Source organism: Pseudochaenichthys georgianus, chromosome 2 (assembly GCF_902827115.2).
Source record: "Pseudochaenichthys georgianus chromosome 2, fPseGeo1.2, whole genome shotgun sequence".
NCBI lineage: Eukaryota > Metazoa > Chordata > Actinopteri > Perciformes > Channichthyidae > Pseudochaenichthys > Pseudochaenichthys georgianus.
In genome coordinates, this window is record NC_047504.1 from 965,062 (window position 1) to 988,956 (window position 23,895).

Below are 23,895 nucleotides of genomic sequence, written 5' to 3' on the forward strand. Positions count from 1 at the left end.
CAGCCTCTGCTCATGAGTTATGTATCAGTGTTTTCACAGATACTGCACTGTCACTGCTTTAGTTCTGCCTGCTAATGTGCGGCAGAATCCTCTCCTTTGGTAATTATAATTTCCAAGTCAGGGTCTTTACTGTAAATGCGTCTTGACAACACAGACGCCTCACAGGCGGCGCTCATGAAGCGGGCTCATATGAGATTGTCAGGCTGTCTGAGACAATAAATATCAGCGCCGAAAGCCAGAAGCACAGCTGCTGCTGGAGGCACACCCCTGGACACACACACACACACACACACACACACACACACACACACACACACACACACACACACACACACACGCATACCTACCACCGTGTCATCCCAAAGTCATTGTCAACACTCGCTGGCGGTATTGAAACTGAAACCTGTCAGAGTTTGATTCTAAAAGCGTATCTCGTGGCGACTTGAGTGATTGTGATCCAACATAGACACAGCACAGCACACTGGTATTTAAAAGACGTCATTGCCTGTGTCAATTAATATTTTAAAACTGTTACTTAAGGACATTGCACTTACAAGGGTTCATTTCCCACCTCTTGCACCACTCTAAATTAAGAAAAGGAAGATTAAAAAGTACTTGAAGATGAGTGAACTCTTTTATTATTCAATCAATTATAACAAAAACGTCATGACCTTTTTCCTGATTTAAATGCAACTTATATCAGGCTTCAAGGTGTTTGGTCACTCGATTCAGTAGAAACCCCTCCACTGAAAACCCAACATCTTGTGATCGAGCTGAGCAAGAAATGAACTTTCCTTTTCCCTAATGTGCGGGTGGAGAAGCTAAAACACCTTAAAGGCGGAATGGATTTCAAACCGCAGAGCGCCGCTGAGATGAAAAGCAGTGTGTGGGTTCAAAACGCTCGCTCGTCCGCATTTGATGTGCCTTACATTTGAAGTGAGGGGGAAAAGCCCCTCCTTCCCTCCACCTGCACACTTCTCCCCCTATTCATGCATCTCACAGGAGTACCTCAGGGCACTGTCCACAGACTTGAGATGTTTCCCACACAATCTCAACAAATACCTGCAGTGAATGACTCAGGCGTTTTTCCACCGTGACATTTCATGCACCAGGATTTTCATTCCTTTCAAAGTCAATGGCCCTCCTCTCAAAGGCCTCGATTCCTCCAAAATGGTGAATGTCACACCTGAGTGCTCTCAGCATACTTAGCAGCCAAACAGTTGCACGAGGTGACGGAGTGCATCCCTCTCCTCCAGGGCTCGTTGGACCGAATTGGTAAACAGGCCCCTGCCCGCCCATTGACTTTGCTGCCGTTGTGGAGGAGTCAGATTGCGCCGGCGCTCCAATCGGATCAAACTGTTGAGAGACGGCCGCTGACATGCGCCGCTGCACTCTCCTTGACTCGCTGGCAGAGTGTATGGAAATGAGCCATAATCACCATGTGTCCCATCTCCTGTATTTTATAATGCTGTCGTTATACTTTCCCCTCTCTTCCAATGTATGTGTCCCCCTCCCTTTTCCCTCAACCTTCCTCCCCCATATGGCTTCTTCTTCTTCTCATGCCATCTCCCTCATTTACACTCTCACTCCTCCAGATGACAGGAACAGGTGCACTATTAAGTATGCTTAGAAAGATATCTCCTCTGTGCTCCACTTCCCTTCCCCTGATCAGAGTGCACTTCCTGTGAAAGCTCCACCAGACTGCACCTCCTAGGGCTACACTTCTCTTCTTCTATGGTGCCGCTTCTCACCCAACATTTGTATTCTTGCCGTCAGATACTGTACACGCCTTTTGCTAATTCCTTCTCTCCTTTCCGCCTGCTATGTGGAGATTACAGCCTAATTGTGTCGTTATCTCCACATATCAGACTGCTTTTGCATGATCGTGTCCTCACTATCTCATTATCTCCACGCAGCAACTTACCAGTTTGTAGTGCTTATGTTTGCTATCCCGAGATAACAATTGAATTACATCGTTATCTCAAGGTATCAAGCGTTGTTTTCTCATGTGCACGATTTAAATATATCATTATTTTGAGATAACAAAGGCGTGGGTTTTTTTTTCCTTCCTTCCTGGAGATCCAGCTGCTTCACCCCACTGATGTTGTTTAAGACTTTAAGACACTGTCAGAGGTAGAGACCAGAGTGGATTACATTTTACAAAATAAATAGAGAATTAAGTCCACGGTGGAAATAAAACCCTCTCGGATAAAACAGTCTTGTCTCGCTGCAAACTCTCAACATAATGACTTAGGTTATGATAGTGAGACATGTACAGATTAGTGAGTAATTAAGCCAATGTAAGGGTTAGATCTTCAGTGCTGGTTGTTATAGAACCCCCAATTCAATTAGTAATTGTTTCCACTTGGCTTGGCAACTGGAAGGTCACCAGTTCAAGTCCCGGCAAGACCAAGTGCTACCGAGGTGTCCCTGAGCAAGGCACCCCACACTGCTCCCCGGGCGCCGTTCAAAATGGCAGCCCACTGCTCCTAACACTAGAATGGGTCAAATGCAGAGAAACAATTTCCCCACGGGGATTAATAAAAAGTACATATCATATATCTTCTGGTTTCCGTATGTTTGCAGCTTAAGAACAGTTGGATAAAAAGCACAGTTGATAAGTCCATTATTTACAGGAAAGTGAAAAACCCAACAAGCATAATAGGGCCTCTTTAAAAGTGTCATGGCCTCAACGATGAAATTGTTGTCTCAAATTGTCATTCATTGTTCTTTGTCTTTCTATGTGCTGACTGAGCGCTTTAGTGTTGACCAATGGGCCGCATAAAGACGTTAAGCAGATACACATGATCCTTTTCCTGTTAGCTTGGAGCCATAAAAGTAAAATAGTAATATATGTTACATACTTAAACCCAGATGGAGAGCGTAGAGCACTTAATTATTCCCCTAAACTCTTGAATGCATAATTTTTCCGCTGAATCTGGGATGAAGCCCAGAGGCGATTCTTAGGAAACGGGAGAGATGTGTATGCAAATCTACTGGCTGTGTTGGCACGGATCCTGAGTAGCTGCAAAGTAAGTTCAATAAAATAATGATAGTAGACACACAGGCTATTAGCCTACCGTTTTGGTAAATGAGCTTACACAAGTGTCTGTTAAAGGCTATTTGAGGTCCTTGAATGCTGGTGAGCCACTCGTCACTTTGTTTCCCATCTTTAATCCGGCTTAGTATTCACCTCTAATTCCTCGTTTCCCCAACTACCTCTGAATTATGACACGAAACAGAATTCCAATGTCTGCACCAGGTCCCGATTCATTCACTCATAAACATTTGCGTGACAATTCTTTGTTAAATACCGGCTTCAATACAAATATTATTTCCCAATACTGCAAGGAAGCTTTCAACATATCTGGAAAGGTTACAGGTGCCTGAGCTCTTCCTCCAGCACAGCCGCCTTTCATCATGATTCTGTTGTTCGGAGGAGATAAAACACTCCTGGCTCCCGAGCCTTGGCCTTGATGCAATGCATCCTAGGGATGCAAAGACCAATTTACCAACATGTGAAATTCACATTTTGCCCAGAGGTAAAACGGAAGAAGAAAGAAAACAAGTCTGCCGGGACCGCAGCGGATTCTGTTTGACTGAGCGCTCCACGCCAGGCCGCTAATTGCCTGCGATTGATGGGAGAAAGCGCTGGAGGAAACGTTCAACTTGCAATGCATCACGGGTAGTTGACCTGTGTTGACTAAGTCTCGTCTGTGCCTCGTGGCAGTGTTTTTCTTTCTGCGTAGGCGGGGGTTATCGGAATATCTCATGCTCGTATGTGTGTAAATGAGCGAGCGAAAATGCCTGCACAAACCCTTCGTGGCTCACACAACAGAGTACACACTCAAATCCATCAGAGTCAAGCTGGAATCGAAAGATCTACTCGGAATGATATCTAAAATAATGGACTCGTGCCAGACTGTGTAAATATATGCGTTTTTGCTTTTATGAGCCACTTGAGGTTAGGAGTGGAGAGTTCCTGCACCTTGTTGCTACAAATTAGCCCTTCTCCTCGCCTTGGTAAGCGTGTGTTTGAGAAAATACAAGGGAGAGAACGCGTCCACCTTGTTAAGTCAGAGCACATCTGCCGGCAGCTTCTCCGATCCTCAGCTTCTGTGTTTGTGATTCTGAAACTGAGCGCAGTCGATGTGGCTGGAGGGGAAATGCAGGTGCTTGTGTTTACTTCCCTCCGGACCTCCCTCCTCCATGTCTCCCGCTTCCTCCCTCCTCCAGTACAGAGCAGTGCAGATAAATATTGATCTAGAAAAGAAAGACTATTTATGGCACGGGAAGGAAATTAAAATGACTGAGAAAGAGCAGAGTAATGCTTTCATTTAATTATGTGAATTACAACCAAAGAAAACCTTTTTTTTGTATTTCTTCTGCTTGCTCTCACCCTCGCTCCCGCTGGAAGGCTTTCCTGTGGTTGCTAAGCAACAGGGAAACAGTTTTTCTTTGCTCTCGCCAGCGGGTCCCGGAGGCTGGCAGGGAGAGGTGGGCACAGTGGAAGCTCTGTGGAGCCTGCCAGCAGCACAGTGCATGCCTACAGCTGGGTCGGGTTGCAGAGGAGCCTCCCCCCGTTTTCGCAATCGTCATAGCGCCCCTGGCAGGCACCTCGGGGGGTTACGGCACAGCTATTGATAGCAGTAAACAAGAGGGTCACAGTCGGGTCAAAACGGCACGACTTCTAAACCACGGGGCGGCATAAAGAAGCAGCCTGAAGAAAAGCCTTCCCTGCATGCTTTATTTTAGAGTTTCACAGAGTTGCATAAAGTTGCACAACTTGCTCTCTAACATTCGACAGAGAAGGATTTCACTGAGGGGTTTTTGACAGGCACTGGAGTAGCCCACAATAGAAATCCTTTTCATGCAATAAGTATGCTAATCAAAGCCTCAGCTGAAATGGATTCGACTGCTCTTTTATTATGTTGTTCTTTCGCTCTTCAGGTGATTGACACATTGTAATCTTGCTAATAAGCACCTCCACTGTCTCTTTTCTTCCTATTGTGTTAGCGCCACAATAAAGCCAAGTTGGCAGATGCGCGTGTTTGCCGAGCGCTCCATATAGAAGCAATTCTCGCTTACCTGCTATTATCCTGAAACGCAGACCCTCCTCACGCTGCGTCCCAACCGTCAGTCTCCATACGCGTCCCCCAGGGGTCAGCAGCCAATCAAACCTCGCATTACTCATCCCTCTCTCCTTCCCTCCCTCCCTCCCTCCCTCCCTCCTTCCCTCCCTCCTTACTAATCATCTGGCCTGTCTTTAGTCATTATGATGTCTCTGAAGCTTTAGAACCCTTCTTTTTCATACCCTGTTGCTGGACATGCACATTGTGTATGAAATCATCAGTGAGCAGGGCTGCCCAAATCATGTAAATGGTATGTATATCGCCATATGAATTAGTGCAATACCCAAATGGCAGTTGGTACAACATTTGGTAAAGGCTAAATATCTGTTTGGTACATAGTCTCTTAAAAAATAATGATATTATTATTATAATGATATCGTGATGCATATATAAGTGTTTCATTGTCCTGGTTTTGAAAGCTCAATTACAGTTATATTTACAGACTGTTAAAGCGGTCAGTCATTATAACCACATTATTGGTGATTATTTCAAAAAATGAGAAAAATAAAATGTCCGTATATGTTTTTTTTTATAATGATAACAAATTAAAATGCAAAAAACAGCAAATAAGCACAGTTGGGCAACCCTGACATGTTGTTAGATTTAAAATGTTTCCATATTGCAGAGCCCTTTTCTAAAGCCAGTTTAGTTTTTAGTTCGCTTGTGGAAAGTCGGTGGGGGATTATATCGTGGCATTAGTGACCCATACCGTTTAGTTTTGATACCTGGAATGAAGATACTACAATCTATAGAGTATATTTTCTTAATATAACACCTTTTACACTTTCTCGGTGTTGCCTCTGGCTCCAATATCAAAACGAATCACTGCTACCACTGTGTATTCTACTGACATTGAAAAAGCTATAAAAAGCCATAGAAATAAAACAAATCTGTGTCTGCCAACTGCTGTAAACGTGCCTCCATTGCACAAGCCAGTTGAAACCTTGAAAACAGATCCGTCTTCCCCCCCCGCTCACACACTTTTATATGTAGAGTTCTAATTAAGCTTGTCAGTGGTGGTTGGTAAAATGTGTTAGTGTGGCATTTAACAGCTGCTGTATGTGTGTTCACCAGTTTCTGTGTGTGTATAAGTAAGCTGCGGCTGCTGTTTGAGCGACTCGGATGAATATTGCATGGCCGCAGAGATGGAGTTGTTGCAACAAGGGAATAAGTTGTTTTAGAAGACACACACACACACACACACACACGCTATTTTCTGTGGATTTGATAACACACTGCTGCGGAGAGTTGACCTTTACGCCTTAAGTTTTTAATTTTCTTTCCTCAGAGATGACCCCAGGATGATGATAAATACTACTTTCATAAGAAATATTCAAACATTCAAAGTGCTCGCCCTGGCCCTGTCCTTCATCCTGCATTTTCAGTTGAATTAATTTGCCTCATCAAGTGCTCAACACAGAGGTAATCAGTGATTTTAGTGACTTTTGAGAAGGTCAATTGATGCACCATGAGGCAGATAGTTGAGATCTGCCATGTTTTTCAGCAAGACACATTGGGGCTCTGTATCTCTGCATATTACATGTGTCTGACTCCAAGGCCTTTCAGCTTGAGCTTATTATATTTCTTTGTTTAGTTGAAAATGTCTCACATGTGACCTAGAGCTCCCATATGACTTATTTACCTGCAGATATAAAAGCAAATACAATTACAAATATACCCTTTTTGATTTGAAAATATTGTTCTTAAACGTGTGATGTATTATTGGCTCTACAAATGTCATACATACCGGTATCATGCACTTAAAGAACAGCTGTGAGTCTGTAATCAGAGAAGTGTAATCAGTCGGCAATTGAGCTGACATTTTAATCCTTTTCGACTGTTTGTCCAAATCTTTCATGAGCTTGACATTTAAAAAATGCAAATGATATGCTCCGGCACAGAAACTGAGGGGAATGCATTACTGGATGAGTGTGTTCCCTGATGTAGACATGGCAACCAAAAGGAGTTGGAGTTGGAGGCAAATACTTCAGGAGTGTATTTAATTGTATTCATCGACAGTAACTCTTTAGATTACTGACTTAAATTGTACATGGGATTATGATTTTAACATTGCTTTTACATTGGCATGGAACGCTGCCGTTGAAGTTCCAATCATAAAGAAGTGTTCCAACATGATAGAATTATTGAGTGCTTTTCCTATCATTTGACTTGCACAAAAGAGTGCTTCAATCAATGAACTCATGGGACCCAGTATCTCTTATTAATAATACATAATAATAATAGATTTATTTTGTTAGCGCTTTTACAGGTGCTCAAAGATGCTTTACAGATATAGTGAAAAGAAAAGAACATAAATAAATATATATAGTTAATGTCAAATTAAAATCAAGCAATACAAAAACAATCTCACATTAAAAGCCAGATTGAAGGTGGTGAGTCAGTGCAGTCTCTGATGGGTTGGGGGAGTGAGTTCCAGAGGGAGGGGGCAGCGACGGAGAAGGCTCTGTCCCCCCAGGTCCGGTGATTGATGCGGGTGGGGATGGATAGGAGGTTGGCTTCTGATGAGCGGAGGCAGCGGGAAGGGGCGTGGTGGTGCAGCAGGTAGGGGGGGGAGGCCTGATTGTTGAGGGCTTTGTGAGTAATGAGGAGGACTTTGAAGTTGATTCTTTGACGGGCGGGGAGCCAGTGGAGGTTCTGGAGGACGGGAGTGATGTGGTCTCGGGAGCGGGTGTAGGTGAGGAGGCGGGCAGCAGAGTTCTGGATATGTGGGAGTTTATTGAGGAGGTTGGATGGTATGCCGTAGAGAGGATGCTATTATTAACCTATCAAATGTACTTTTTCCCCCCGGTACAGTCAATCAGAGAAGTGACCGGCTACGTGTTGGTGGCTCTCAACCAGTTCGACTACCTGCCACTGGAGAACCTGCGGATCATCCGAGGCACCAAACTGTACGAGGGTCGGTACTCGTTGGCCATCTTCCTCAACTACAGGCGGGACGGGTACTATGGCCTGAGACAGCTGGGCCTGCGCAACCTCACAGGTAGGAACACCCCTAAATCATATCAGTTATTTTGATAAATTATGACACAAATATATTTATTTGCTTTAAAGACTACCTTGCTAGATGGAAAATAGCATCATTTTGTGAGTTAGGGATCCATTGCCGTTTCTTGCCCTGAAAAAGCTAGATGTTCACTGGTTTGTACACCCACATGTAAAGCTCTAACGAGGCCTTTTCTAATTAAGTCACAAAACTGGATCCCAAAGGTATCTGCCACTGAGGCATATTAATCTTCTTTGCTGCTATATAGAGCAGGGATCTCCAACACGTCGATCGCGAGCTACCGGTAGCTCGCAAGCCCTCAATAAGTAGCTCGCCAAGCAAATCCAGAATGTAAAAAATACACACAAAAAAAAGGGAATGTAATTAAAAGAATCTACCCTATGCATAAACAAAACCTCAATCATAGCGAACTCTATCTACTTACTACAACTCTATATCTATCTAACACCCCTCCTCCCCCCACAATGAATATCGACCAATCACCTTCTTGCAACAGTTTAAAAGGGGAGTGATTAGTAAAATATGCGTGAATAAAAATAAACTAACTAGGTAACATAAGATAAGAATAAACCAGTTTAAATGATTTGTTATTGGTTGTGATCGTATTCTAAAGATGTTTGGATTATTGAAAAGTATGCAGCTCCCTTTCATCTGAGTGTTGAGAGCTGTATCCATACATTCATTTTGTGCTCAAAGTGCACCAGATTGCATTTAACACTAACATTTCAAAAAAACATTTCCCGGGGGTGCATGCACCCGGACCCCCCTAGAGGGTGTGAGGTCCACCCCCAAATAAAGCAGGTTAAAATAATTAAATTGCATACATGTTCTTTTAGTAAACACTGAGAATGGGTCCCACAGACCCAAACAGCACACAAAGGTTAAAGGTAAGCATATAATAATGTTAAAATGTGCTAAATACACTGTGAGTAAAAGTAGCTCACGACTTGTTTTATTTTTTGAAAGTAGCTCTCATCCTAAAAAAGGTTGGAGACCCCTGATATAGAGGGATCCAATGTCTATGAAAAGTCCCATTCATTACATTTTTGTTTACATGCTCAGAATAGGTTTGTGTCATGGAGTAGCTTTCCGGAAGTGGGTTTACATGTGTTAAGCCCCTGTCACACTGTCCCGAAATTGACACCAGATGGACACACGAATATGGAATTGTGAATTTCGCACGAAGATGGCCCCGAACCACACACGAAGGCAACATTTACATTACATTTAGGACATACAACTGCAACAAAAGTACTATGATACTGTACTGATATTTTCAGACTTTGTTCTTTACTTAAGTTTTCTCAGTCATGTTCCTGTCAACTCGCCTTCAAAATAAAAGCGTCTAAATAAAACAGGAAGTTAACCTAAATTACATTTAAGACATACAACTGCAACAAAAGTAACAAAAACAATGTAATCTCCTTTTCAGTTTCACAGAACACAAATTGGGTTATTTACATAATATGCTTACATGATTGTGCAATAAAACAACCAGATGGACACACGATAAAGGAAATGTTAAAATTCGGCTCTGATCGTAACAAAATCGGGATATTCGTGAGGGCATTTTAAGCCATCGTATGACCCCCGGTGGAGTTTCTCAGGCTCCGGCAGCACCTTCGCAAGCGGACCTTACGAAGGTTCATTTTGGTGTTGAATTCGTGTGTCCACTTTGCCCTTCGTAAAACACCCGTGAGGGCATCTTGTCAAATCGTGTCATCTTCGTCTGATCATCGGTGCCATCGGGCATGTTTCGCCCCAATGGAACCGATGATCAGACGAAGATGATCCGATGTTGTTACGATCAGAGCCGAATTTGAATGTCCTTTATCGTGTGTCCATCTGGTGTCAATTTCGGGACGGTTTGACAGGGGCTTAAAGGGTAGCATTCGTCTGCGTGTCTCTCTTGATATCAGACCTTTGAGTAGTGACATCAGCATCATGTAATCTTTGCCATGTTGGTGTTACTCAGTGACTCAAGTCAGAGTAAAAGCAGCACACATTATCTTTCAGCCTTTAAAATGGTATCTCCTCTCACTGCTGTCTCTCAATGGCCAATGTCCTCACCAGCTGGATAAATCATACGTGTAATTCTCACATATTGAGCTGCTAAAAGGTCCACTTCCGGTGTGGCCTTTTTTCGTCCCAATCTTGGCGGCAGAATTACCATCGCTCCGAGGGAGAAGCTCAAACCGTCGTCTGGAAAAACACTGGCTGAGGAACAGGTGTCACATACGATCTGAGCACAAGCAGTGAAAGTCTTTCAGGGTAGCTCATTCCCTTTACCGGCTTTTTTTTTGTTGCTCTACAGTATGTGATGCCGTACGGTCTGTATAGTGACAGGGACGATGGTAAACAGAGAGGACTTGCAGAAGGAAAAACAAATGTTGTCTCAATCTTCAAAGCCATATCCCTCCACTTTTCCCCTTAAGAAACGTGTCTTGTTTGTTGACTACTTGTCGACAAGACCATGAAGCATGAGTGGAAGGCCTTATTTAATTTTTTTTATTTATCCTTTATTTATCCAGGAATGTCCCATTGAGATACAAGATCTCTTCTTCCAGGGAGTCCTGACCAACACGGCACACAACAAGTTTCAACATAAAACAAGGGCATTAAACAAAAAAACATACAATTCAAATATAAATACAGAAGGCCATTTGTGCAGTGGCAAGAAGCATAATCACATCAGCAATAGCATCAGGTAAAACAGTTACATGTTTCATGAAGGGCTAATCGTAGCATACCTTTAAAAGCATTTACAGTAGGAAGTGCTTCTAGACAAAGTTTTACTTGACAGTTTTCATGTCCATACTCCATTTTTCTTCCGTCATCTTATCTTATCGGAATTTGGAGAAAAATGTGCTGGATTTGCTGTACATGTATGTATGGCAGGACAAGCGGGAAATCAGCACTGTTCTTCCAGCAGGAATTGAGCTAAATCTTTTTGAGCATCTCTCAACGGCCAATGGGAAAAGAATCCCATCCAACACGTATGTCCTCTAAAGTACAGCCAAAGAACAAACGTGTGACAGGCTGCCAATTCTCCAGACAATTTGCTCATACCAAGGTGCTGGAAGTAATTTGTTAGCTTATGATTGTTTAGAATTGTGCATGTAGCACCTTTTATGATTAGTTTTGATTTGGCGGAGGGGAAGTGTGTGAGACGAGGAAAGGGCCCAACACTGCCAAACCACCAGGAGGCCTCTGCTGCACCCCCCCTTTGTTCTGTTTTGCCTGAGGCCTCTTCTCTGGCATCGATCGCCCGACTTTACACAGCTCTCCTATGGGCATTGCCATTTATCCTACATCCATCCTGCGGGGCAATTCCGTGTCAAATATTTCACAGAGGAACCAAATGAATCTTGGTGTACAACAGAAGTCGTACAAACACGGCGACATGCACGATCAAAAAAAATCCCCACTTTGATGACTTAAAACCATCAGTGTTGAGAAAAGCTGGACAGCAGAGATCCATCCGAGCCCCTTACGCCATTGACTTTGCCGGAGTGTTTTCCAGATTGATGGTAGGGGATCAAACTGTGATCCATATTAAAGCACATGACAGATTTAGTGTAATGAGCAGCATTTTATGGAGTCTGAACACGGTGATAAAGGACTCCTGAGAGTTTTAAGGGCATGCTGCGCCCAAAGCTGGTAAAGCAGTAAGACGCCTTTCTATTTTGACCCCCCCCCGCTATGACAAACGGAGGCCTAAGTCGACCTTTATCCCTCATTACATACATTGTATAGAAGTGTATGAGAAGAAATATCATTTAAAACCTACCTTCAATACGTGACAAATAGCAAATCTTATAATTCCTCTCCACTTTATTGACCTTTTCTTCCTTCATGATAAACTGCTTGAATGTGTTCATCAATACTGCGTCATCTGTTGCCTTCATAAGCATCCCCGAGTGACGCAGTTTGTTTTTGTACTGTTTTCTCCTTTTGCAATGAAATAAGCAAATCGTCGGTTGCAAAAAGGTCATGATGTTTTACTTTATGTAACTGCAAAAAGCACAGGATGCAAGTGATGTATCTTCAAATCATCTTTTCCTGGGTGCAGTACGGTTTGCCTTGAATAATTTATCTCCAAAAAGCATAATCTACATTTCCGAATTTCTCTTATTTCCCTGGAACTTCACGAGACAGTGTTGAACTTCTTAGGGTGAACTGACCTCGGATTCACCACTGTGACTCCCCCCCCCCCCCCCCCGCCTGTCTGAACCTCACACCCCCTGTTCCAGCACACCTTCAAAATGGGTGCTTTGCCTTTTTCCCGTCCATACCATTTGATCCATTTGAACCCCTGCGCTGCAATTAAGCCAGATCCAGCCATGCATATGAATCAGTGCTGTTCCTCTTGAATCCCCCCACTCCTCTGCCTGGGACACACACTCAAATAAAGTGAATTCTCTGTTTAAATTAGCTCGCAATTAAACCGGCATATTATTCTCAATGATTTGAAGGAAGCACATTTTCTTCGATTGATGAAATGTACTTATTTCTCATAGATTTTGCAGCCTTCTACCCTATCTTTGCTCGAGTGAGAATATATTCTGCATTCCTCACTGCACACAATACATTAAACAACAGTTTCACTGCTGCTTTATGCCTCAGTGGATTTACTACACAGCGGGAGTCCACAGCAAAACATGGAATTCAATTTGGCTGTGGAGTCAGTATGCACACAGCTGTGCAGTATAGTATGGTATCAGGGATAAGTAGTAATCTATGCTAACGAAACTCCACTGCTATTGACTTGTTCGGCTCCCCCCTCATGAAGCTTCTGCAGCTTTTTGTAACTCTTAATAACCTCGCTTTAACACACATATACCACACATGAACTCTGCAGTGCTAATTAGCCCATGCTGCGCTGCCGTGGTGATATCACCCAGCATAATACTTTCAGAGCGGACGAAGCGACATCTACTGTATGAATTGTTTTCTCTTCACAGTTTCCCCTGCTTTCTTCGCCTGCCTTTTGTGTGTGAGGGTTTTTTTTCTATCATGTGAAATAGTCCATTTGGATGAGGGCCAAATGGTTCAGCGGGCCCCAAAGAGAGCATCTGGCGGCAATGCCCCCCTATGCTTGTGTACGGAAAGCAAAGCACCACACCCCCCACTTTTCCCTCCTGCTATTTCCACCTCATTTGGACCGTAGTGTTGACGCCATTATTTCACAACCTGGCAGCATCCCAAGCACCCTCCAATTTAAAGCTAATAATTTACTGCCGCTGTGTCGCTAATTGCAACATTTTTGCGAGTATTCTGAATGCAATGGCGCCAAATGACCAACAGTGGTTGCTGCTCAGATGAATTGATTAATAGACTTTAATTAACCACATGTGCATCGTCATTTTTAGAGCATAGCTACGGATGTACGATTTGAGATTTTTGAGTTTCATTTAGTTGCACGAATTTCCTAAAGTTAATATTTCATTTTCTTAAAGTTTGAGCTACTTCTTCAGATACTTTTCAGTAGTTTTTATATTTCAGAAGTGTCATAAAGACTGCATTTGATCTGTACAGTAAATCCCCTCTGTGGAGAACATAAAGACCCAGCACATCAAAGATATTATACCCTCCGCTTATTTGAGAAAAAGGGCACACACCTAAAAGGAGAATCCAGCTGACTGATGTTGCCTTTTCATGCACCCATGCTTGCCTCCATTATCTTTTCCAACCTCTAATTCAACTCAAGTCTGCACTTATATATATATATATATATATATGTATTCCGCTGAGAGGTTTCGAAAAAAATGGAGATACGTAGGGAAAAGTAATTGTGTGTGGAGTTTGAATGGTGAAAAACAACTTCCAAGGCCTCTTTATTTAACATAAAGCTGGTGGTAGGATCTTCAAAAAGTGGTGTAGTTACAGAAAGATCAAATAGAGCAAAAGCGGCTAATGCTAATACCCACGCTCACTCCGGACTGTTATGGGGAAGAAGTAGAGTGGAGCGATGGGGTCCATTAATAATGAATCCAGTGTCATCATTAAGGCTCCAAATGATTAAAACATATCTCCCAGCTTCAAACACTGCTTTTCCACACCAGAAAATGCTGCAGTCATGGATGTGCGGAGCGAGCGGGCACTTCAGTCTGCTTGTGAAATAAAGTTTAGCTTTTTTTATCTTTCATCTTTAGCACACCCCAACCCCTACCCTTTTTGTGTTGAAACACCAAAGCACCAGCATTCCTTTTTGAAAACAAAGATGTGTTATGTAATGCCGTGCAACCCTTTGATCTGTGGAGACCTTCTTTGGAAATTAGCTTTCGTGCTAAGCTAGGTTGGAAAACGTACTTTTCCACAACGCAAAAGGAACCGTAACAAGTAGTTCCCGGTGTTTTCTTGTGAACAACAGGCAAGGCACTTCTAGTTGAGAAAAGTTGACATTCATTAACATGCAAATGCCATGTCTGATTCCACGGCTTATGTTCTCATCTCTTTATTCCCCATGAGTAGTAATACAAATGCCACTTCAATCTCATTAGTATGCAGAAAAAGTGACAGGTCGCCCCGCCCCTTTTCGACCGGAAGTCCCGCCTTATTTGACCGGAAGTCCCGCCTTTTTATTTTTATTTTGAAACCGGAAGTCCCGCCTCGTTCGACCGAATGTCCCGCCCCCGCTTCCGGCGGATGTCCCGCCCCCGCTTCCGGTTTTCAAAATAAAATAAAAAATAAATTAAAATTAAAAAAATGAGAAAAATAAAATGCCGTTGTTTTCAATCAATTAATATGCCTAGGATATATGTCCCGCCTCCTTACCACTTCCTGTGTGGTTAATCCTGTATACAGTATCGAATGTAACTTACAAATACTTGCAAATAACATGAAATTAATCAAAAGTAAGGCATCTTAAAAACATATATTTAAACCTCTCTGTTTTTGCAAACAGGACATGACAGGACATGAGGGGAGAGAACATATGGTGGAGGAGGGGGAACACACACACACACACACACACACACACACACACACACACACACTTTCCCCGCCCCTCACCCTCTCCCTCTGTCTAAATAAAAAGCCATCGTCTTTAGTCACTCTTAAATATTTTTCAAGTCGAGAGAAAATGGCCAAGAGACGTCTTGATATGAATTTAATCAGCGAGACACCGGTGACAACTTACAGCCATCCGTTGGGTGCTCCAAATCAAAGTAAAGCATATAAAAAACAGATATTTTAAAAAGTCAGCCTTTTTTGCTAAAGGATAAGGGAGGGGGAAAACCCCAAACCCCCTATGGAGAAGTCATAAACCCCCTATGGAGACAAACATGTTGTAAACAGAGGGAGGTAGGTAGGTAATATACTTAAATATATATAGAAAGTCAGAGAATATTTATCAGAGGATAAACCATATACATTTGTACAAGTCGACACTGGTGCATTTTGTAAGAAAACAGAGTTTTCGTACTCAGACCGCTGCAACAATTTCAAGCAGATCTCTGTGATATGCAGTCGCTGTCCGAATATAATGATGGTTTTAATTATTTATTAACAGTCATAAATGTATTTAGAAAAACCTGTGCTCAAACATTAAAGAAAAAGAAGGGTAAGGTTACCAAAAAGCTTTTGATATAGTTTTAACACACAGCGAGATCCCTAAAAAGTCACTAACAGCTGCGGGGAAAGAATTCTTTTAAATAAAGTTTTTCAAAACTTGTTGAAGAAAAACGGTATACAACATTATATATAACCGCCATTGACATATAGCCATGTATGGTAGAAAGATTTAACCGTACGCTGAAAACTAAAATGTGGAGGTATTTTACAGCTAAAAACACTCCTAGACCTATGATAGTGTTTTTTATGTATGACAACTCTACAACTGGTAGAAAGTTAAGTACTTTTTCTGAGCAGATTTTCTTTAAGACTGTGACTCTTAACAAACCAACCCCCCGAGAGACAGACATACTCATCCCCTTTTCAACGTATTTTGTTTTTGTCTTTCTCGCTTTTTTTCCATTATATTTTTGGAAAAAACTACATAGTGATTGCTAGCAAAAATACAACATGCATACATTATACAATATTACGACTTTTGGCGATATTTTCAACACAATATACTTGTACCTTTTTTTTTTTGTAGGACTTCAAGATATGTTGCATGTCATGCATAAACACGGTGTCATCTTTCTTGAAACTGACGTGCTGTCCGTTTTACAAACAAGTTATGTTTATGCTTCTTCATCCTCTGAATGCTCCTCCCCCGTCCCTCTTCACAATAACAATCAAGGTGGATCTGTGAAATGAAACACCTCTTCCCAAAGCGTGACTACCCTATTGAGGGCATGCAGTAGGGGCAGTAGGGCAGTAGGGTCTAAATCGATGGGCCAGATATACTAACATGCAGAACGTACGGTATGTTTGAAAAAGACTAACCATTTATCCAGTTCAAGCTGTCTTTAAGATGTGACATAGCGCTCTGACTATTTCCCGTAAAATCGTGACAAACTATTACTTGTTCTTACATTTGACCTCTTGCTGCTTGGTTGAAAATGATAGATGAAAAATAACTTTTTTAAAAAAGAGTCAAACCACAAATGTTTTAAGATTGTTACAAAATGTAAAAAATAAAAAAGGTCTGGAGACAAAATTAATTCAGGTGACTCTGGCTTTATTAGGACAACAAACATATAATACAAATGGGTTAGGGGTTAAATATAACCATCGTGGACTTAATAGTCTAACAAAATACTTTTATCTGAATACATTTGTTCTTTTTAAGAGCACTTTTTGAAATTATTTATTTATTATTTCAGTGGAACAATCCAGTGTTTGTTAACATTAACGCTTTCTTCTCTTTTCTTGTGTTACTAAGATACTTTTAGACACACTTTGATGTATGCAACACTTGTTCAGTTAAACAAGGGGTTTTTTTTTTCTGATAAACTTATATATTTTAGTTATTTTATGTTACCAAGATACTTTGAGATACACCCTGATGTACACAACACTTAACAAAGGGTATAATATGAAGTAGTTGGTAAGGAAGGGGTTTTTCTTTAAGGGTGCAAAACTTTTAGAACAGGGTAAAATATTCATTAATTTGTATTGAATTGAGTTTTCTTTTTTTGATTTTCAACATACTATATGACTTTTACATAATTCTGACGTACTATACTTTTTTTTTGACTTTTTTCTGTAGAATCTTGACAAAACTATTACTTGTTCTTAAATGATGACCTATTGCTGTAGATGAGATGAAAAAGCTACAACGCTTAAAGAACTTTTTTCTAAAAAACTCTCAATTCTACACTGACTCCCCCCACTCAACGCAATAAGTCCCACCCCACTCAGCAAATCATCTAAAACGAAGGACCCCATCAAGACGACCGTTGAAAACTAGCCATGGATCTGAGAAAAACCAAGTCTGATGTAGCCTACCCTTATTATCACCAGGATAATGGATATGGGCTTAATGACTGGATGGTACAAAGTAGGGGAGAGGATGTTCCCGAAGAAGAGCTCTCCTCTATATGTAATAGTATTGTAAACGAAACATTTAAAGTGGTCCCGGAATCTTCATTTTTCAGAAACATTCTGTAACATTACCGAAGAAATTACACTTACTCTTTTTCTTGTGTTACCAAGATACTTTTAGATACAGTTTGGTGTCTGAAAACTGAAACTGGTTGAATATAAAGTACTTTATAAGGAATTCGGATTCTTTTAAAGGCAGATTTGGGCTTTTTTCTCTTTCTCTTGCCAAGATACTTTTAGACGCACTTTGAGGGATGCAAAACCTTAAAACTAGAAAATGAAGTACAGTCTGATTAGATTTTTTCTTAAAGACTGTTTCTCTAAAAGGTAAGTTTGTGATTTTAACAATTTTCCCTGACACTTGGCAGATTTGTGTGTAATTCTCTCACAAAGGAACTGTAAGATACACTTTTTATGTATGCAAAACCTTAAACTTTTTTTTTTTTTTTGAAAATAAAATACTTTGTCTGAATACATTTTCTTTAAAGGCACTTTTTTTATTTTAACGCTATTTCAGTGGAAAAATACAGTTTTGTTGACATCAAGGCTTTTTTCTCTTTTCTTGTGTTACTAAGATACTTTTAAACACACTTTGATGTATGCAACACTTGTTCAGTTAAACAAGGGGTTTTTTTTTTCTGATAAACTTACATATTTTAGTTATTTTATGTTACCAAGATACTTTGAGATACACCCTGATGTACGCAACACTTAACAAAAGGGTATAATATGAAGTACTTGGTAAGGAAGGGGGTTTTCTTTAAGGGTGCAAAACTTTAGAACAGGGTAAAATATTCATTAAATTGTATTGAATTGAGTTTTCTTTTTTGATTTTCAACATACTATTTGTACACAATGACTTTTCCATATTTCTGATAAACTATACTTTTTTCCGTAAAATCATGACAAACTATTACTTATTCTTAAATTTCACCTATTGCTGGAGATGAGATGAAAAAGCTACAACGCTTAAAGAACTTTTTTTCTAAAAACTCTCAATTCTATAATTGACTCCCCCATTCAACGCAATGAGCCCCACCCTCCACTCAGCAAATCTTCTAAAACGAAGGACCTCACTAAGACGATCGTTGTAAACTAGCCATGGAGCAGAGAAAAGCCAAGACCCCCCCCGCGAGTTGCAGTCAGGAACAGAGTCCACCAGCGACACCACCATGTGGGAAACCCGAATCTTGCAGTACTACTGCTGCTGATGCTACTCCTCGGGTCAAGAAGTCTCGGTTTAGGGACACAGTGAAATCGGAATTGTTTTATATTCTGGAGATGGTGATGTATCGGTACAGAAAAGAAATCTGCAAAGAATGCCGACGCAGTAACCCCGACCAGAGGCAACACGATTGTCGGAATGACATGCCCGATTTCTTCTTCAGAAACAATTACAAAGCGTTAATGAAAAGACTTTGGCTCGCCGACTTCGTTGCAGTGATTGACCAGAGTCTTATTGAAAAAGGCATTTGCGAGGATAAACTGAGGATAGGACGCGCTTCGGAAGCCTTTCTGCACAAGCTTGTAAAATGTAGATGCCTCAAGGAGAGACTTGAAATATCCATACAGAGTTGGATGGAGAAGAAGAAGACTAACAAACAGCAGTCGGATGGAGAAGAAGCCAGGGACTTGTTCGATGCAGTGACTTTTTTCTTTAAGTAAAATAAAAATGGGAAACTACTTTGCAAAACACTCTGTATATATTGATCATAATGTAGTCCTTACCCGTTTAATAAATGTGGTGATGGGGACGATTGAAAACAGAACGAGTAGTGACCCCTGTGTAAAAAGAATGGCCGAAGTTTGTAAACTGGAAGACATTTTGGATATCGTTCGTTCTAGCAGTATTATTCAGGGTCATTGGGAAACGGTTGTAAACGAAACATTTAAAGTGGTCCTGGAATCTTCATTTTCCGAAACATTCTGTAACATTATCTCAGAAATGAAACAAACATCAAAAGTGTATCATGTGCTCTCATTGTATGCTCTGTTTGTAGATGTAATGCATCTGTGTGTTGAAAACAGCATAGACGTGAATATTTTGACTGAAGTGAAAAAACTCCATCACGATATCTCCAGTAATATGGGGAATTCTATGCTAGAGACTGTCCTGGGGATGCTACAATCAGTATAACTATTGATTTTGTGTGTGAAAAAATAAAAAAAGTGTTTTTTACATCTAAAAACTGTTGTCATCATTATAACAAGGGGGGCGTGTCTGATACATGTGTATTACAGTCCTTCTTGTTGTGTTTTTCAGTATTTTCTGTGTGTCTGTACACACAAAGCACACTTCATTATCTACTTTTCAGCTTTTTTTAAAAGAAAAGTGTGTCTTTCGGTAACTTTCTCAGAGAATGTAAGCATAAATCTGTCAAATGTTCAAAACAGCCTTGTTTTACTGAAATACCCTCAAAATGACAAACTGCCATTAAGAGTCAGATTCTTAACCAAATCTACTGACACAAAGTACTTCGTTATCTACTTTTCAGCTTTTTTTAAAAGAAAAGTGTGTCTTTCGGTAACTTTCTCAGAGAATTTAAGCATAAATCTGTCAAATGTTCAAAACAGCCTTGTTTTACTGAAATACCCTCAAAATGACAAACTGCCATTAAGAGTCAGATTCTTAACCAAATCTACTGACACAAAGTACTTCATTATCTACTTTTCAGCTTTTTTTAAAAGAAAAGTGTGTCTTTCGGTAACTTTCTCAGAGAATTTAAGCATAAATCTGTCAAATGTTCAAAACAGCCTTGTTTTACTGAAATACCCTCAAAATGACAAACTGCCATTAAGAGTCAGATTCTTAACCAAATCTACTGACACAAAGTACTTCGTTATCTACTTTTCAGCTTTTAAATACAAAAGTGTATCTTTCGGTAACCTTTTTGAGAGAATTAAGCATAAATCTGTCAAAGATTCTTAACGAAATCTACTGACACAAAGTACTTCATTATCTACTTTTCAGCTTTTATACACAGAGTGTATCTTTCAGTAACTTTCCCAGAGAATTTAAGCATAAATCTGTAAAATGTTCAAAACAGCCTTGTTTCACTGAAATACCCTCAAAATGACAAACTGCCATTAAGAGTCAGATTCTTAACCAAATCTACTGACACAAAGTACTTCGTTATCTACTTTTCAGCTTTTTTTAAAAGAAAAGTGTGTCTTTCGGTAACTTTCTCAGAGAATTTAAGCATAAATCTGTCAAATGTTCAAAACAGCCTTGTTTTACTGAAATACCCTCAAAATGACAAACTGCCATTAAGAGTCAGATTCTTAACCAAATCTACTGACACAAAGTACTTCGTTATCTACTTTTCAGCTTTTTTTAAAAGAAAAGTGTGTCTTTCGGTAACTTTCTCAGAGAATTTAAGCATAAATCTGTAAAATGTTCAAAACAGCCTTGTTTCACTGAAATACCCTCAAAATGACAAACTGCCATTAAGAGTCAGATTCTTAACCAAATCTACTGACACAAAGTACTTCGTTATCTACTTTTCAGCTTTTAAATACAAAAGTGTATCTTTCGGTAACCTTTTTGAGAGAATTAAGCATAAATCTGTCAAAGATTCTTAACGAAATCTACTGACACAAAGTACTTCATTATCTACTTTTCAGCTTTTATACACAGAGTGTATCTTTCAGTAACTTTCCCAGAGAATTTAAGCATAAATCTGTAAAATGTTCAAAACAGCCTTGTTTCACTGAAATACCCTCAAAATGACAAACTACCATTATTACGAAATCTCCTCAAACAGAGTACTTTCTACAGATGAAGCCTCCCACTCAACGCAATAAGTCCCACCCCACTCAGCAAATCATCTAAAACGAAGGACGACCGTTAAAAACTAGCCATGGATCTGAGAAAAACCAAGTCTGATGTAGCCTACCCTTATTATAACCAGGATAATGGATATGGGCTTAATGACTGGATGTTACAAAGTAGGGGAGAGGATGTTCCCGAAGAAGAGCTCTCCTCTATAACATATCCATGTAAGGTCTTTAGGACAAAAGAGGACCATGATAACATGACATATGAAGAATATCTTTCTTTAAAAGATGGTATTATAGATAACCTTTATAGAAACAGTATATCTCATGCCACTCGCCAAGATCGCAAACGACAATTAGCAGAAAAGAATAGAAAAAGTAAAGAAAAACGAAGAAAAAGAAAAAGCAGCATGAAAAGGAGAAGAAAAATTAAAAGCAAACGCAGAATGCGAATGAAAAGAAAAGGGACCATAGGACGGAAAACTAAAAAGACAAAAAGAAGGAAGGTGAAAAGAAAAAGGAACAAAGTGAAGACATTTAAACTAGAGGATGGTGTTGTAGAGCCATTACCGGATCATAATAATCTTATAGATTATCTCCCGCTAACCGACTGCTGCGAATGTGTTGAACAAATACCAAAAGCAATGGCAGAACTTTGCTTCAGTATAATGAGAGAAAAAGCACGATACTGTGGAATTGCCCAAATTTTCAATTAAACAACCATTACACAATGAAAATGTGTTTTATTTTTTTGCTTTCATATATAGTAATAGTATTGTAAACAAAACATTTATAGTGTATCATGTGCTTTCATTGTATGCTCTGTTTTTTGACATTGCTTTTGGTATTTGTTCAACACATTCGCAGCAGTCGGTTAGCGGGAGATAATCTATAAGATTATTATGATCCGGTAATGGCTCTACAACACCATCCTCTAGTTTAAATGTCTTCACTTTGTTCCTTTTTCTTTTCACCTTCCTTCTTTTTGTCTTTTTAGTTTTCCGTCCTATGGTCCCTTTTCTTTTCATTCGCATTCTGCGTTTGCTTTTAATTTTTCTTCTCCTTTTCATGCTGCTTTTTCTTTTTCTTCGTTTTTCTTTACTTTTTCTATTCTTTTCTGCTAATTGTCGTTTGCGATCTTGGCGAGTGGCATGAGATATACTGTTTCTATAAAGGTTATCTATAATACCATCTTTTAAAGAAAGATATTCTTCATATGTCATGTTATCATGGTCCTCTTTTGTCCTAAAGACCTTACATGGATATGTTATAGAGGAGAGCTCTTCTTCGGGAACATCCTCTCCCCTACTTTGTAACATCCAGTCATTAAGCCCATATCCATTATCCTGGTTATAATAAGGGTAGGCTACATCAGACTTGGTTTTTCTCAGATCCATGGCTAGTTTTTAACGGTCGTCCTTCGTTTTAGATGATTTGCTGAGTGGGGTGGGACTTATTGCGTTGAGTGGGAGGCTTCATCTGTAGAAAGTACTCTGTTTGAGGAGATTTCGTAATAATGGTAGTTTGTCATTTTGAGGGTATTTCAGTGAAACAAGGCTGTTTTGAACATTTTACAGATTTATGCTTAAATTCTCTGGGAAAGTTACTGAAAGATACACTCTGTGTATAAAAGCTGAAAAGTAGATAATGAAGTACTTTGTGTCAGTAGATTTCGTTAAGAATCTTTGACAGATTTATGCTTAATTCTCTCAAAAAGGTTACCGAAAGATACACTTTTGTATTTAAAAGCTGAAAAGTAGATAACGAAGTACTTTGTGTCAGTAGATTTGGTTAAGAATCTGACTCTTAATGGCAGTTTGTCATTTTGAGGGTATTTCAGTGAAACAAGGCTGTTTTGAACATTTTACAGATTTATGCTTAAATTCTCTGAGAAAGTTACCGAAAGACACACTTTTCTTTTAAAAAAAGCTGAAAAGTAGATAACGAAGTACTTTGTGTCAGTAGATTTGGTTAAGAATCTGACTCTTAATGGCAGTTTGTCATTTTGAGGGTATTTCAGTAAAACAAGGCTGTTTTGAACATTTGACAGATTTATGCTTAAATTCTCTGAGAAAGTTACCGAAAGACACACTTTTCTTTTAAAAAAAGCTGAAAAGTAGATAACGAAGTACTTTGTGTCAGTAGATTTGGTTAAGAATCTGACTCTTAATGGCAGTTTGTCATTTTGAGGGTATTTCAGTGAAACAAGGCTGTTTTGAACATTTTACAGATTTATGCTTAAATTCTCTGGGAAAGTTACTGAAAGATACACTCTGTGTATAAAAGCTGAAAAGTAGATAATGAAGTACTTTGTGTCAGTAGATTTCGTTAAGAATCTTTGACAGATTTATGCTTAATTCTCTCAAAAAGGTTACCGAAAGATACACTTTTGTATTTAAAAGCTGAAAAGTAGATAACGAAGTACTTTGTGTCAGTAGATTTGGTTAAGAATCTGACTCTTAATGG

At 39.9% G+C, this 23,895-nt stretch overlaps 1 protein-coding gene and 1 long non-coding RNA gene across 2 annotated transcripts in view; one reads left to right on the forward strand and one right to left on the reverse strand.

Moving 5' to 3' along the window:
* LOC117460614 (receptor tyrosine-protein kinase erbB-4-like) overlaps positions 1 to 23,895 on the forward strand; it is a 116,897-nt gene that overhangs the window by 14,948 nt on the left and 78,054 nt on the right. Inside the window, exon 3 of the mRNA XM_071205056.1 lies at positions 7,947 to 8,133. Coding sequence (XP_071061157.1) covers positions 7,947 to 8,133 — 187 coding nt within the window. The remainder of the gene's footprint in view (positions 1 to 7,946; positions 8,134 to 23,895) is intronic.
* Positions 3,960 to 5,152, reverse strand: LOC139434900 (uncharacterized). The gene is made up of 3 exons (XR_011644192.1): positions 5,089 to 5,152; positions 4,400 to 4,637; positions 3,960 to 4,263 (listed from the first exon to the last, which is right to left on the reverse strand). It is a non-coding gene; the product is annotated as an uncharacterized lncRNA (long non-coding RNA).